The 15,711-nt window shown below is 37.3% G+C and overlaps 1 protein-coding gene across 5 annotated transcripts in view; it reads left to right on the forward strand.

Moving 5' to 3' along the window:
* Window positions 1–4,908: 4,908 nt before the first annotated feature.
* sv (paired box protein shaven) overlaps window positions 4,909–15,711 on the forward strand; it is a 45,926-nt gene continuing 35,123 nt past the window's right edge. For 4 of the 5 annotated variants that reach the window (XM_002059663.4, XM_070210616.1, XM_015168512.3 and 1 more), the window contains exons 1-2: window positions 4,909–5,327; window positions 10,145–10,471. In XM_002059663.4, coding sequence (XP_002059699.1) covers window positions 10,156–10,471 — 316 coding nt within the window. In that variant the 5' untranslated portion in view covers window positions 4,909–5,327; window positions 10,145–10,155. The remainder of the gene's footprint in view (window positions 5,328–10,144; window positions 10,472–15,711) is intronic. The other variant, XM_032434244.2, reaches the window with a different exon arrangement.

Consider the following 15,711-nt stretch of genomic DNA (forward strand, 5'->3'; position numbering starts at 1 on the left):
AACAGACATACTTGTAACAACAATAATACGCACACACACCCACACACATATATGTATAATAATATAATAATAAGTGCTCATACAGATCAGCATATATATGCATACATGTGTGTGTGTGGACATGCGGCACACACATATTAATGTGAAATTGCAATTACACACATTGACGATGTTTGTGCATATATTTAATACATACAAATGCACGTGCATACACACGTATGTAAAGAATATCTGAGCTAGAGGAACTCTGCTATTTTTAGCTACCTCGAATCTGTTCGTCCTGACTGATTGACTGATTGATTGACTGATTCACACTGGGAGCGATTGTAAGAAATTCTTTTCCACCTGGCTTTAAAATCATTTTCGGACTCTTCGCAAAATTCACCTGTTGTCATGGATGGCATATATAGGACAAAAGACTAACTAACAAGTTTTGGTTCTTTATTCCATGGATAGCAAACTAATTTTGAATACTTATTTTAAGAATCATACTATATATTTTGGGTAGATTTATATATTTTACGTGCGGAAAATGGGCGGAAAGTTTTTTAAAATAAAAAGTTTCAGGCAATATCCATCCAAGTATTGCACACTAATTTTCAATAAATATCATAAATATCACTCAATATATTGTGGTTTCATATTATAACATAGGCGGAAAATATGTATAATATATTATAATTTAAATTAAAATGTTTTTAATATATATACATTTTATATATATATATATATATATATTCATTTTTACTTATATCTTTATGCTGCTCAATACCCCTCAAGAGTCGGGTATTTTAGTCCAAATATTTGTGAACAAAAATAAATTGTAGAAAATGCTTCACAGTGGATCACATGTTATTCAAGGATCAATTGTTTATACCCAAACGCAAGGAGTCAAATTTTGTGGTCAGATCAGAAACTAAATTCCGCCCAAAAGTTGTTAATGTATATGCTATGTATTTGTTACTCTTGTATTCCTGCACAGAGCGTTGAACTCCGACCTCTGACGTCAACAAATAAATAAAAAAAAAAACGCACAAAAAGGAAAGAAGAAAGAAAGGAAGGAAGGAAGGAGGGAGGGCAAAGTAACTAAAAGGGAAGGCATGGGGTGGTTTTTCTGATCGCCAACACTCGCTCGGTTGACGGCGTCACGGTTCCATCTATCAAACAGGTGTTCTGTATAGAAAGCGCGGGCTTTGCTAGCCATAAAGAGGTTTTCAGTTGTAAAGGCGAGATCACGGAACACAAACTCAACCGAACGGATGTACGTACATACATATGTGTGTCTGTGTATGCTGTTTACAAACATACTCGTAGTACATGCACATAGATATACATATATTCAAAACATACCCCGAGTCTTGGCCAGCTGTCTACTTCATCTACAATTAGCCCGCTTTCTTCCACGGAGACTTTAAGGCCTATAACACAGCAAGTAGGAGGGCCCGACCAGGATTTCATTCGTGTATATGGGTATATATCTAAGATATTCTACATTGTACATTAGCAGCTGGTATTACCCGGCTTTGTCAGGGCCAAGTTTTTTTAAGCTTTAAATTGAATTGCTCTTCCAAACTTTTCTCGCTTGGGAATATCCATAGGATATCGCAATCGTTGAATCTTGTTTCAAATGGAACGTTACACGTTAAATTTAAAAATAAATGAAAAGTCTATCAGATGATAAACAAAACGTTACCATCCACAATTTCTGGCCTTGATATTTTACGGTGAGCCCAAAAAATCATTTCGAAGCCAATCGGGACATATTTCTATATGTGTATACTAGCTGATATTATCAAGTTATATTTTACATAGACATTTGAAAGTGTTATAGGGCTTTTGAGCCGCCGTTTCTTAATTGAGTTTCTACGAAGATCAACAAAATTTAAAACAACCAAAAGGCTTATACAATCATTCGTATTTCATTTTCCATGGTTGCGGGTGGATTCTCCCAGAATAGAAAACACGTCATCTTGCCAAACATTTTTGTATATCTATATAACGATATATTTATATATGTATAGATACATAATGTATAGATACATGTACATGATATATGTATAGATACATAAGAAGATCTGTAGATATGTAGATATATTCCATGCTTGTATCTTCTTGTATCATTTGTTAGAGTATAGATGCTGCGACTTTTGCTGCTGGGCTTACAAATTCGACTTCGTGAGCGTATTGTGGTGCAGCCATACAGGAGATGGTTCAGTGATCATTCTCTCTCTTTTCCCTCATCCTCTTCTTCGTTTTCTTCTTCTTCTACCGTAGCTTACAACGGTAGTAGCCGTTTGTTTGGCACGCGCCGTCTTGTCAATCTCGCCAGCACCTGTGCAATGCGTGCGAAGAGTATAACCAACCAGATGCATATATATATTTATATATATATACATGTATATATAACTTTACATGTCTGTTTGTGTGCATATCTATATATTGTATAGCCTTTAGACGGGTACTCTTATTTCGCAATGAGATATGTAACACACATATATATATATGTATATAGCTCTTCGTTAAGGTTAACTAGCCTCCCAGGTCTAATACCATTGCCATAATACTCCACATAGTAGTACATCTGTATACACTATATAATTAGATAAATTACATCTAGTATTAAATACTTGTTTGATTCTATTTTAATGCTTTAAGCAAACTTGGCCTTTTGTGAGCTTTACTGGAACACCTCATCAACACCGCACTTCTAAATCATATGCTTTTATGCGAGGGTATTTAAAGTTCGAGTCGTTTGAGTGGTTCGAGTACATGCAACATTTACATGACTCGTATACATTCATAAGTGCATATAAGTAGTGTGTATTCCTTTTAATTCAGATGCATATAATAATTATGTATATACATATAATAAGATTTTATGAACTCATGCCTGTTCTTTCAAAGATGTACAGCAAATATTTTACTTTACTTGGTCGCACTAGCATACAAAAGGTGAACAGATGTATTTCTTGAGCTATGTATTTTAATACGTAAGGCCCCTTTAAATCGATTATAATATTTTCTATTAAAATTAGATATATCAGTTCTTTAGTTGGGAAGAGAAAATAGAAAAGAAAAGAGAAAGATTTTGTTTTAATTTCTAAGGTATTTCAATATTCAATTTCAATAAGAAAATTATATATTTTAAGGCATATTTGGATAAAGGTTAAATTAAATATATCAATTTTTAAGTAGATAAGAGAACGATGTTTCACTTAAGACAAGATCATTTTGATTTCCATTTATTCAGACCGTCAGTCTGTCAATAAATCTGATCAATAAATCAATCTGGCGCAAAAATAATAATAATAAAATAGTATGTAATTACAGAGCATCTACGAGTGTCATGAATACAAATAATTATATATTATATATAATACACATATTAAGCACGGGGCTGCAAGCTAAAAACCTAAAAATTGAATGAAATTCTACGCTTCTTCGTTCTGCCGATATTGAGAGCTATATCTGTTTTCACATGGAATTTACGGTCTAATTTTGGTGTGGACACAAAAGCTAAAGTAAAAGAAATGCTTGGAACCAAGTTTTTTAAACTCTGGGGTTGACTCTCCGTGAAAATTGGCTTATTAAAAAACCAAATCATTTTTGAAAAACGTATAGTTTGGCCTAACTGTTTTTTGTGTCGACAATTCCTTGATCGAACCGGTTCAGACCCGTATGTATTATATGTGTATGTATACCCCATACGAAACTGTACTGTATAATGTATGTATATCACAAAGCTTGAGATACATACATATTTATATTCTTTATACAACTATAAAAGAAATACATATACATACAAGGGAGATAAATAATTTTCGTAAACACGTAGAACATTCAACTTACCAAATAATAGTCGGAAGAGGGTTGAAGGGAGACACTCTTTCTTCCGTTTTTTTCCTTACCTCTCTTTTATCACTCTTTGCCCCAAAAAAAAAAAGAAAAATCATAAAGCTCCGCTTAATATACACACATATGCAGCGTATATTAAACACACATATATATAAACATTTCTATATGCATGCGTACCTATATATATATATATATATATCCATATATGTATTTATGTGTTTGGGGGAAATCAATGGCCCAGCCCAGCCTTCCTCACATGCATCGGTATGTTTGTGCTTGCATATGTAAGTAGACATGTATGTATGTAGGTGTGTATATATGCGTAAGAGTGCATGTAGTGTAAGCATATTTGAGCTGTGACTGGGTTGAAGTGACATACATACATACACTTGTTCATACATACACATACATTAGCTGCTAACATGGCCACGCGAGTTTCTCTGAGCACGCACACATATGCATCTGTATGTGTGTACATATGAATGCGTACAACTCTTAAAATCGCGCTTCTCTGATGATCGTGGAAGCACAACAAAAATAATAAAAAAAAAACTTGCTCACACTCAGGTAAGGTAACGCAAACGCTCCCGATTAGTCGCCGGCCCGTTTGAGTAGAAACGAAACCGACCAACCGTAAAGCCACCAGTAGCATTTTTGCTCAGGCCTGGTTTTGAGAGTGGCTCAGAACACACACACACACAGCTACATGCATCAATACACCAACACACACACACATATATATATACATATCGCTCTCACTGCTCAAGCTGGTCTTGATATGCACACACACACACAGACACACAGACACACACACATATGTACATATCGCTCTCCCAGTTCAAGCTAGTTTTAATATGCACACACACACACACGCACATATATAAACATATCACTCTCACTCCACAAGCTAGTTTTGATATGCACACACACACACACATATATGTATGTATATAAGGCAATAAGTATGCGTATGTATGTATCGAAAGCAGCTTGTTGAGTGAGAGCGGCTTCGAGCTGCTTCCGCCGACCATTCACATTCAGCAGCCAAACAGTTTCGCCTAAGAACTCTTTGAGCGCGGTCTACCGATCCACCTGGCAGGGACCTGAAGCGCAGTCGCTAACAAAAGCAGCAGCAGCAGCAAGTGGAACGCGGCTTCTTCTTCTTTCACGCCGACGACAACGACAAACAATAATGTGTGAACACATACCCTGTATATTTGATAATTGCACACAAGATCGATGTGGCCGTGATGTACGATCAATTCATATGTGAAGTTACCTGTACAAAAAATGTGAAATCAATAAAAAATACTTGCATGAAAAAGCAGACCGCGTAATTAGTGAATGAACTGTTGAGTCTCGCTTATTTTTGGTGGATACTCAAAAAGTCGCCTTATTTACAAATTTTTTACTTTCGTTATGCAAACCAAAACCAATTAAGTTGATTACCGTTTGAACAACATTTGGGTGAGGTGAGTACATTTTTATTCAATATTATCCTTGCAGGTGCATCATGCAGGTGTTACGAATAATCACAAACTAAGTCTGTATAGGAATCTTTTCTTTCAATACAACTTGGCATAGATCCGCGCGCATAATGTCATATAGCTCCAATATGTACTATCGATTATCTGTTATCGATTATTGCTTAAACTCTTAGAGTCTCTAATATTTTATTGCCAGGGCTGCAAGCCCCAAACAAAGTAACAGTGCTTCGGTGCGCGGTTCGAGCCTTGAGTTTAAGGGATCGTTTCGTACAAAACTAGGGTTGACCTTACATTCATAAATATTTTTTTTTTTAAGTTTTTGCTAAATTTGATCGCTTCCCAAAATTTTCTCATTTCAAATGTGGTTAGATGAATGCATATTCAGCCTTTTTTTTTGTTAAAGTTAATTGGAATTCCGGGTTCAAGTCGGATTGTTTTAAGTCCAGTTAACAACCAGTTATTACGATCATTGGAACGGCTAAAAGTATTCAAAATCTTAATCGCTGGACAAAAATGAAGTTTGAGTTAAAATAAATTTTCTTATCTTGCGGTACTAAGACACGTTGGAGAGGATAAGTTTTTGCCATGAATGCAAGTATATTTTAATTCTTACTTGAGAGTTATAATAGAATTTCGAATAGAATATTCAACTAATAGCTTAAATCGTATTTGACCCCATGACAAGGAGGCAGGTCTGAGAAAATGCTGAATGCCAACGCAAACGAAGATCAAGACCAAGTTATATTACGGACTCTATCTAGCAGATATGTATGTACATATGTGTGTGTATATGCATGTTTGTCTGTTTGTATGCATTTAAATAGAGACAAATTTACCCACGCTACTGACCTTGAGCTTGTTTTCCCGTTTCTTAGTGGAGTTTATTCGTAACTCTCGTGTTGCGCTAGGTCGACGTTGTCATCGTCGTCGTCGTCGTCGTCGTAGGCGTCGTCAGCGGCGGCTTCGCCGCCATTATTTAGCGCGAGTGTGTGAAAATAAGTTTTTATTTTCCCACTTTTATTTTTCAAATTGAATGTATTACGCGGCCAAAATATGATCTAAGAGAGAACATTTAAGCACTCTGCTCAGGTTTCGAGTGGGTTCGTCCGTGATCTCTATACTCTTTGCTGAGAATATCTATATCTATATTAACATATTTAATATACTTAGTTATAGACAGAGATATAAGAACATTATCTTATCACACGGATATACACGTGCGTATTTATTTAAATTGTGGGTTAGGGAGCTGCGATCTTATATCTTACGGCCGTGATATCTAAACTCTTTCTATTATCCTATTGTAAGTAAGGGAGCTGCGAACTTAGATCTTACGTCTGTTAACTCTATACTCTTTGCTGAACATCTCTTTCTTTCAATTAACATCGAACCCTTTCTATATTAACTCATTTATTACAGTTGTTGACAGAGAAATAACTACATTATCGTATGACACTTGCTTGTTTAAATAGTGGGCCAGCTAACCTTAGCATAGAGCGGGATCTGCAATCTTATATATATATATATATATGTTCTTAACCAGGGACAGTAGCCAGGTCAATTTAACAATATTCAAGTTCTATCCACTTCTCTATAAGAGCAAGAATAAGGAAATAAAATGTTATTGCTTTTTTGCATTCTTCCCGCACACTTTAATTCGATAATTGGCATACTGATCGGACTATAAACACCGAAGCGTGCGCATGCATTTGCTGTATTTTTGTAGAAGGAAACTGTATGTCCTAGTCGGCTCGACTCGTACTTGTTTGTGTCGTACTTCTTCTTTCCTTCTTTTTACCAATGAACCATTTTCATCTAAGATCTGTTGTTTGCTATGAAACACGTGGTATTTGCTAGTCGGGCAGTCTCGACCAAAGATGTCTTATTTCTTATATTCTTCGGTGGGTTAAGTTTGATGCATTCGTGTTTATTTTCCCTCCACGATCAGCCACAGCCGGCTCACAAAAGGCGCCTCTGCTCTGGTGGTGGCAACGTTTAAAGTTCATGGGGGTAAAGAGGCAAGAGACAGAGTCTCAAGAATTATTGGGTTTTTGTTTAATTATTAAGTTTTTATTTACTTATTATAAACGGACCTTTGAAGCTGAAATATTCCACAGTTTGGACCTGTAGTATGTATGTCTATGATCTCTTATCCCGGACAGATATATACTACATACTACATACTACTTTATTCAGCCGGGTTGATATGTCATATATATTGGGAAGGCTCCTTAAATGCTGTACACATGGCAGGATTAGAGCACCCTCCACAAGGCCATAAAAAACAGATGGTCCGTTAACTACATGCGGATATAGATAGACACACATTCGACTATGCATCATATGCAATTCCCATTAATATCATCAGCCCGAACGCCGGATCCCGCACCCCAAACACAACGGCCCATACATATGCACTTGCCCGACCGACGACAGTGACCCGACCCTAGGAGAGGGCGAGCCTTAAAAAGGTCAATTAACAACAGGTGAATAAGTGCGCGCGCGCGCCCTATATGCGCTGACTGTATGCAGGTGTGTATGTATGACATTTAAACATACATATGTGCATGAATGTAGCTCGTGCGCGCTGCCACAAGAAGGGACGAAAAAAGGTGAAAAGAGCGGGAAAATACGACTTTATGCTGCATCTAATATAGCTTAGCTATGTTAGGTGCAATTTTCTTCTATTCAGGATCAATAAAAAGCTAGTCTCGAGAAGTCCAAATGAACATGTCAGTAAAAGTCTATTTTATGCAGCTATGCATTCGAATGCGAGTACCCTAACAAACCTGTAGAATATTCGAATATCCCAACAAACCTGTAGATTATTCGAATATCCCAACAAACCTGTAAAGTATTCGAATATACCAACAAACCTGTAGAGTATTCGAATACTCTAACCAGCCTGTAGATTATTCGAATATCCCAAGAAATCTGTATAGTATTCGAATACTCTAACAAACCTGTAGAATATTCGAATATCCCAACAAACCTGTAGAGTATTCGAATATCCCAACAAACCTTTAGGGCATTCGAATTTCCCATCAAACCTCCTTCAGCGGGAATAGAAGGACAACCTAATTTTAATTATAATAAGAAGTTTCCTTTTCCCGTTGCCCTCTCAAGTTTTAAAAAAAATTAAAACGCACCGGAAATATAAAATGGCAATTGAAAACAATTTCGACCGTTTAGGTTGATTTTCGAATATTTTGAGTTTTGCTGGCCTGGTATAAATGAGAGAGCGAGAGAGGGTGTTTTTTTGCCTACCTTTGCCTCGAGCTCTAAAAAATGTGTTTCTTTTTGTTCGAGGAGCAGGAACTACAATCGTTTTGTGGTTCCAGTTTAGTTCATAATCAACATGATTTGCCTCGGCATTATCATCGAGATTTCTTGTGCAGCGTTTTGTCAGACCTCAACGCGCACCGAGTCCCCACTACTGGTTACCGCATTGGATACCCTGTTTTTTAGAGGCAAGTGAGGTATATCTGGTGCGTTAAATGTCGGCAATAAACTCAGCTCGAATATTTGGCCTGTTAGACGTACCTCTAACAATGTAATGGCTATGGCTGTGAAAATGAACATAAGGAGTAGCTAAGTTTTTTAATCCAATTTTTTTAAGTACTCAACTCACACTCTAGTTAATATTACTTAACTGTCCGAAATTCCCGTCTTATACTTACATAGTTTTTGTATACCATAAGCACACTTTTATATTGAGTTGAGCCCGAGAAAGAAGCGACATACATTTACTTACATTTGGTACAGGGTATTATCTGGTCGAGTTCTATCGATAAGAGAACCAAGCAACTTATATTCCTGGGCAAAGAAGTATACTGATTTTGGGCAGGAGTTGGTAAATTTCAGAAGCTTCATTGGAAGCATCTCCGTGCCCACAATGTATATAAATTACCAAGGACTTAAAATATTTGAAATGTATAATAAAAAAATCAAAATAAAATAAATAAAAAATTAAATTAATTAAAATAAATAAAGTAAAATAAAATGAATAAAATAAGTAAAATAAAATAAACTTTATAAGAAATAAAACATCATTTTTTTAGAGCTGATTCGAAATTAAATATTCACAATGAAATTTATTTATATATATTTATATAAAATAAAAGACGGCATTTTGTACTGCTGATTAGAAATTAGAAATTTTCCTAATGAAACATTATTCCTTTTCGATTGTTTTGTAGTTATAATTGTAAATCGATTTGTATAACTTTAATTATTGTTAATAATAATTAAATAAAGCTTTTACGTGTACGCACATACGTACGTTTTATTATATGTCAATTTTTATAAAGGTAGCTCAGCACTTGGCACAGAGTATCTGTCAGTCAGGTACGCCCGACTAGAGTACCCTGTTGATGTTGTTGATTTTTTACCTTGTGCAATACTAGTTCTGTCTGTCCGCCTGCTGCTCGCCTTTACCTTGTTGTCTTCATCAGGTTGTAGTTTCGTGTTCGTGGCTCGAGCGCCAGAAAAAAAAAACGGTTGCTACCCGTCCTCCGCCTGTTCTCTGTTCCTTGTACTCCTACCTCCGTCGTCCGTCTCAAGTCCTCGGTTGTCCGGCTGCTGAGCTTCTATCAGCACGCTTCTGAAATTCTATCGGTTGCCACTGCCACACTGCGCTGTAAGTAGCACACTTTTCTCTAGTTATCTATAATTATAAATAGACAGGCCAAAAACCCAAGCCTTGGGCAAGGCATTTAGCAGATGGTCAGATTATGGCTGCAGGAGCGAGTAACCAAGTAACTTAGTAACTGATGTAGCTTACGTTCGCATCGCTTTTACAGGTATTAATGATATGCTTATAATGGAAATGCAGACGTCGCCACATCTTAGCCATGGGCTAGCGACACTCTCGCCGGTACACCACCTAGTACACCAGCATCAGCATCAGCATCAGCACCAACACCATATTATCCATCAATCCCAAGCCCAGCCCCAGCACCAGCATCAACAACTCCCACAGCAAATGGGCGGCTCATCAACATTGCACACACTCCAAAGCTCCACAGCCAGCGAGCACCTCGCCGTCAGCATCAGCACCCATCAGCATCAGCATCAGCATCAGCATAGCCAAGTCTATACCCAGACATCGTTGGATGACAAGTCAAAGGGTAAGTTATTCCAATCACTTTTACAATGGTTCTCGGGGCTGAAAGTCGCTCGGCTGATGGTTCGAGCCGGCTTGCTTTTTCATCTTGTAATGCATTCATATAATATTTAACGTGTGGGTTAATAAGGAATATAACCCATTCAAGGATATAAGCTTAAATTATCTACACCAAGCTGGGCAATTAAAAACTTTCTACGAAAACTCAGATTGTGTAAAAATCCATCTAGCGGACAAAACAAAGTTCATTTATAGCCTAATTCCACTGTAAATATTTGCTAATGTCAAATGTTGCCTCCACGTTTTCCCATTAGAAACCACATTTTTGACATTTTCCAAAAGTTGTTGGTATTCGCCCTGAGTAATGGGGAAAATAGAAAAGTATCATTAATAGCTTAATTCCACTGTCCACATTTCCTACATTGTTCGCGAATCACACATTTTTATAACCTGAACCCATTAAAAATGGGTATAAGGGTATATTGTATTTGTGCAAAATCTAAATGTATGCAACAGGCAGAAGGAAGCATCTCCGACCCCATAAAGTATATATATTCTTGATCAGCAGCAATAGCCGAGTCAATCTAGCCATGTCCGTCTGTATGTCCGTCCGTCCGTCCGTATGTATAAACGCAAGGATCTCAGAACTTATAAGAGCTATAGACAATTTCAGATGTAGGTGCGCCTAGTGCCTGCGCAGATCGAGTTTGTTTCCGATAATCGATAACTTACTCCGTTTCCAAGCAATCGATATCGATATCCTGTTTTTTGGGCAATTTTGGTAAATAATAAGAGCTAGAGTCCCCAAACTTGACATATAGCTTCTGAAATGGAATATATATATGCATTTAAAGTTGGAAGAAGAGGGTTCAGGGTATCCCCTAGTCGGAAGCTCCCGAAAACACGTTTTCACATTCGACGTCGCTACTTTTGACATTCATATGTAGTGCTAATGGAATCGATGAAAATGAATGTGAAGTTTGTAAGTGTAAGAAATCTTGACCATAGTGGAATCAGGTCCTAGGCTCTCCTAGTTCACGAAAAGCCAGATTTTATTTTGTATCATCGATATAGATCGTTTCCACGAAATCAAAAATAGTCAATATCATTTTATCTTGTCTTCGACCATATCTCGGCGTCTTCAGTGGTTGATAAGCTGTCATACAGATTGCAGAAAACTGGAATGGGAAGTGTCTTGAACTTTCAACATATTGATGACATTTATTCCCTGAAAGTAGAAATAAATATATAGAATATCAAATATATAAAATATATAGTCATAAACATATTCCACAGTTTTAAGACGAGAGTTATTTAATTTGAGTAATTTTTTGTACTTAATTCAATCATTTTTGTACTTATTTTTAGACCTTTTAAAGCTTGTATGAAATGAATTACGAATTACGCGTAATTAAAGAATTTTTATCCCGATTTGGGCTCAAAACCTTACAAATTCTAATGGCTTAGAATCAAGTGCGAAAAGTCTTGTCATTAGCACGTCGTTTTTCTCTAAATAATATTTTGAACTTATACTAAAATCTAATAAAATTAATGGAGATAAAAAGAGTAGAGGCTATTTAAATATGTACGTGTGTCGACTTGATTTGAATACGTAGCCAGTTATTCATAAAATATTGAGGATGGAACAAGGAACTAAAAAGATTGCATTTACATTTCCGAATTAACATAAGTAGGAGTGCTCTAGTCGGGAGTGCCCGACTGGGCGGATACCCTACTTTGATTCCATGCATACATAGTGCATTTTCGCTGAGCTGTTGCGTTTTCTTTCCTCAGCCCCAAACTAATTAGATTAAATTAGGTGTTGATTATCTGATGATGATGTGATGTGGGCTACCTGCTATACGAAATGATAACCTAATACCAGGCTCCAGTTCCTATAATTTGCAAGTTAATCGATTTCCAGATATCGATCTTTATCGATATTATGAAAAAAGAAGGATTTATAAATTCTTAATTAGAATCTCGTTCCGTGAGAGTATAGTCTTTTAAAATATCAAGAGTAGCTTTCTATCTAGTTCTAATAAATTAAAAAAAAAAATCGATTTCCAGTTATCGATCTTTATCGAAATGGGAGCAGACATCAAACCCTTATTATATTTTTAATAATATATATATACTCATTAAATGTCGAGCATTGCTTTTGTATTTTGCCTAGATAGTCGAGTCGTTCTGCTGTTACCTACATCTCCACAAAACCCTTTAAACCCGTTTTACCCACTCTCAATGCGTTCAGGGTATTAAAAACGGTCAACGAAATAGCATACATTTATAAGTACACGCGGTTTGCTATTGAGAAAGGCATAGAGACAAAACTCTAGTAAAAATTTTGTCAAAGAACAATAGCCTTGGCTCGCGACTGGCCTGTGATGCGGAGGGATCGGGGGATGAGTAGGCCAAAGACAAGTGTTCGACTTAAGAGTAAGACACATTCACGGACCTTGTTATTCCGAGCTCTGCTTCTTGGTTTTCTGTTGTTATGTATGGTCTTGGAATTAAATGAACAAATTCTGTTGCTTCAGTCACGGATTTGCTAATAGAAATTGTTGCGCAGCACAGTGGATCGATATGCACAAATATTGGGCGAGACAAGATCAACATCCATTCCCATTAATCTCTTTCGTTTATATTACTTTCTGATAACTTCAAAAATTGGGTATCTTGAATATTGAATTTTGATCAAACTAGGAATTTACGAGTTTCACAATGATCCTTACATATTTTCCAGCATCATCCGACTACTGTCTCTATGTACAAAAATATTTGTGCTGACTGGTTGGCTGTCTGACTGACTGACTGATTGACTGACTGACTATTTGACTGACTGAGTGGTTGACTGACTAAGTGATTGACTGACTGATTGACTGACAGAGTGATTGACTGCCTGATTGACTGACTGATTGATTGACTGAGTGATTGACTGACTGATTGACTGACTGAATGACTGATTGCCTGATTGATTGACTGCATGACAGACTGATTAACTGACTGATTGACTGATTGCCTGATTGATAGACTGCTTGACTGACTGACTGATTGATTGACTGACTGATTGACTGACTGAGTGATTGACTGACTGATTGACTGATTGACTGATTGATTGATTGAATGACTGATTGACTGACTGATTAACTGACTGAGTTTGTTGACTGCATGATTGACTGACTGAGTGATTGACTGATTGCCTGACTGAGCGATTGACTGACTGATTAACCGATTGACTGACGGACTGATTGACTGACAGATTGACTGACCGAGTGATTGACTGACTGATTCACTGACTGACTAATTGATTGACTGACTGATTGACTGACTGATTGACTGACTGAGTGATTGACTAACTGATTGACTGATTGACTAACTGACTGATTGACTGACAGATTGATTGACTGAGTGATTGACCGACTACTGACTGATTGACTGATTCATTGACTGGCTGACTGATTGATGACAGACTGATTCACTGACTAACTGATGTACTGATTGACTGACTAACTGACTGATTAACTGACCTACTGATTGTCTGACTGAGTGATTGACTGACTGAATAACTTATTGACTGACTGACTGATTGACTGACTAATTGACTGACTGATTGACTGACTGAGTGATTGACTGATTGACTGACTGACTGATTGACTGACCAATTGACTGATTGCCTGATTGATTGAGTGCTTGATTGACTGATTGATTGACTGACTGATTGACTGACTGAGTGAATGACTGACTGATTGACCGATTGACTGACTGCCTGATTGACTGACAGATTGACTGACTGAGTGATTGACTGACTGACTGACTGATTGACTGATTGATTGATTGACTGACTAATTGACTGACTGACTGATACACTGACTAACTGATGTACTGATTGACTGACTGATTGACTGATTGTCTGACTGATTGACTGACTGAGTGATTGACTGCTTGATTGACTGACTGATTGACTGACTAAGTGATTGACTGACTGATTGACTGATTGCCTGATTGTTTGACTGCATGACAGACTGATTGACTGACTGAGTGAATGACTGACTGATTGACCGATTGACTGACTGCCTGATTGACTGACAGATTGACTGACTGAGTGATTGACTGACTGACTGACTGATTGACTGATTGATTGATTGACTGACTAATTGACTGACTGACTGATACACTGACTAACTGATGTACTGATTGACTGACTGATTGACTGATTGTCTGACTGATTGTCTGACTGATTGACTGACTGAGTGATTGACTGCTTGATTGACTGACTGATTGACTGACTAAGTGATTGACTGACCGATTGACTGATTGCCTGATTGATTGAGTGCTTGATTGACTGATTGATTGACTGACTGATTGACTGACTGAGTGAATGACTGACTGATTGACCGATTGACTGACTGCCTGATTGACTGACAGATTGACTGACTGATTGACTGACTGACTGATTGACTGACTGATTGACTGACTGAGTGATTGACTGCTTGATTGACTGACTGATTGACTGACTAAGTGATTGACTGACTGATTGACTGATTGCCTGATTGATTGACTGCATGACAGACTGATTGACTGACTGAGTGATTGACTGACTGATTGCCTGATTGATTGACTGCTTGACTGACTGATTGATTGACTGACTGATTGACTAACTGAGTGATTGACTGATTGATTGACTGATTGACTGACGGACTGATTGACTGACTGACTGATTGATTGAGTGATTGACTGACTGAGTTTGTTGACTGCCTGATTGACTGACTGATTGACTGACTAAGTGATTGACTGACCGATTGACTGATTGCCTGATTGATTGAGTGCTTGATTGACTGATTGATTGACTGACCGATTGACTGACTGAGTGAATGACTGACTGATTGACCGATTGACTGACTGCCTGAGTGACTGACAGATTGACTGACTGAGTGATTGACTGACTGACTGACTGATTGACTGATTGATTGATTGACTGACTAATTGACTGACTGACTGATACACTGACTAACTGATGTACTGATTGACTGACTGATTGACTGATTGTCTGACTGAGTGATTGACTGACCGAATAACTGATTGACTGACTGACTGACTAATTGACTGACTGATTGACTGACTGAGTGATTGACTGATTGACTGACTGACTGACTGACTGATTGACTGACTGATTGACTGACTGACTGATTGACTGACTGATTGTTTGCCTGACTGGCTGTCTGACTGACTGATTGACTGATT

Source organism: Drosophila virilis, chromosome 6 (genome assembly GCF_030788295.1).
Source record: "Drosophila virilis strain 15010-1051.87 chromosome 6, Dvir_AGI_RSII-ME, whole genome shotgun sequence".
Taxonomy (NCBI): domain Eukaryota; kingdom Metazoa; phylum Arthropoda; class Insecta; order Diptera; family Drosophilidae; genus Drosophila; species Drosophila virilis.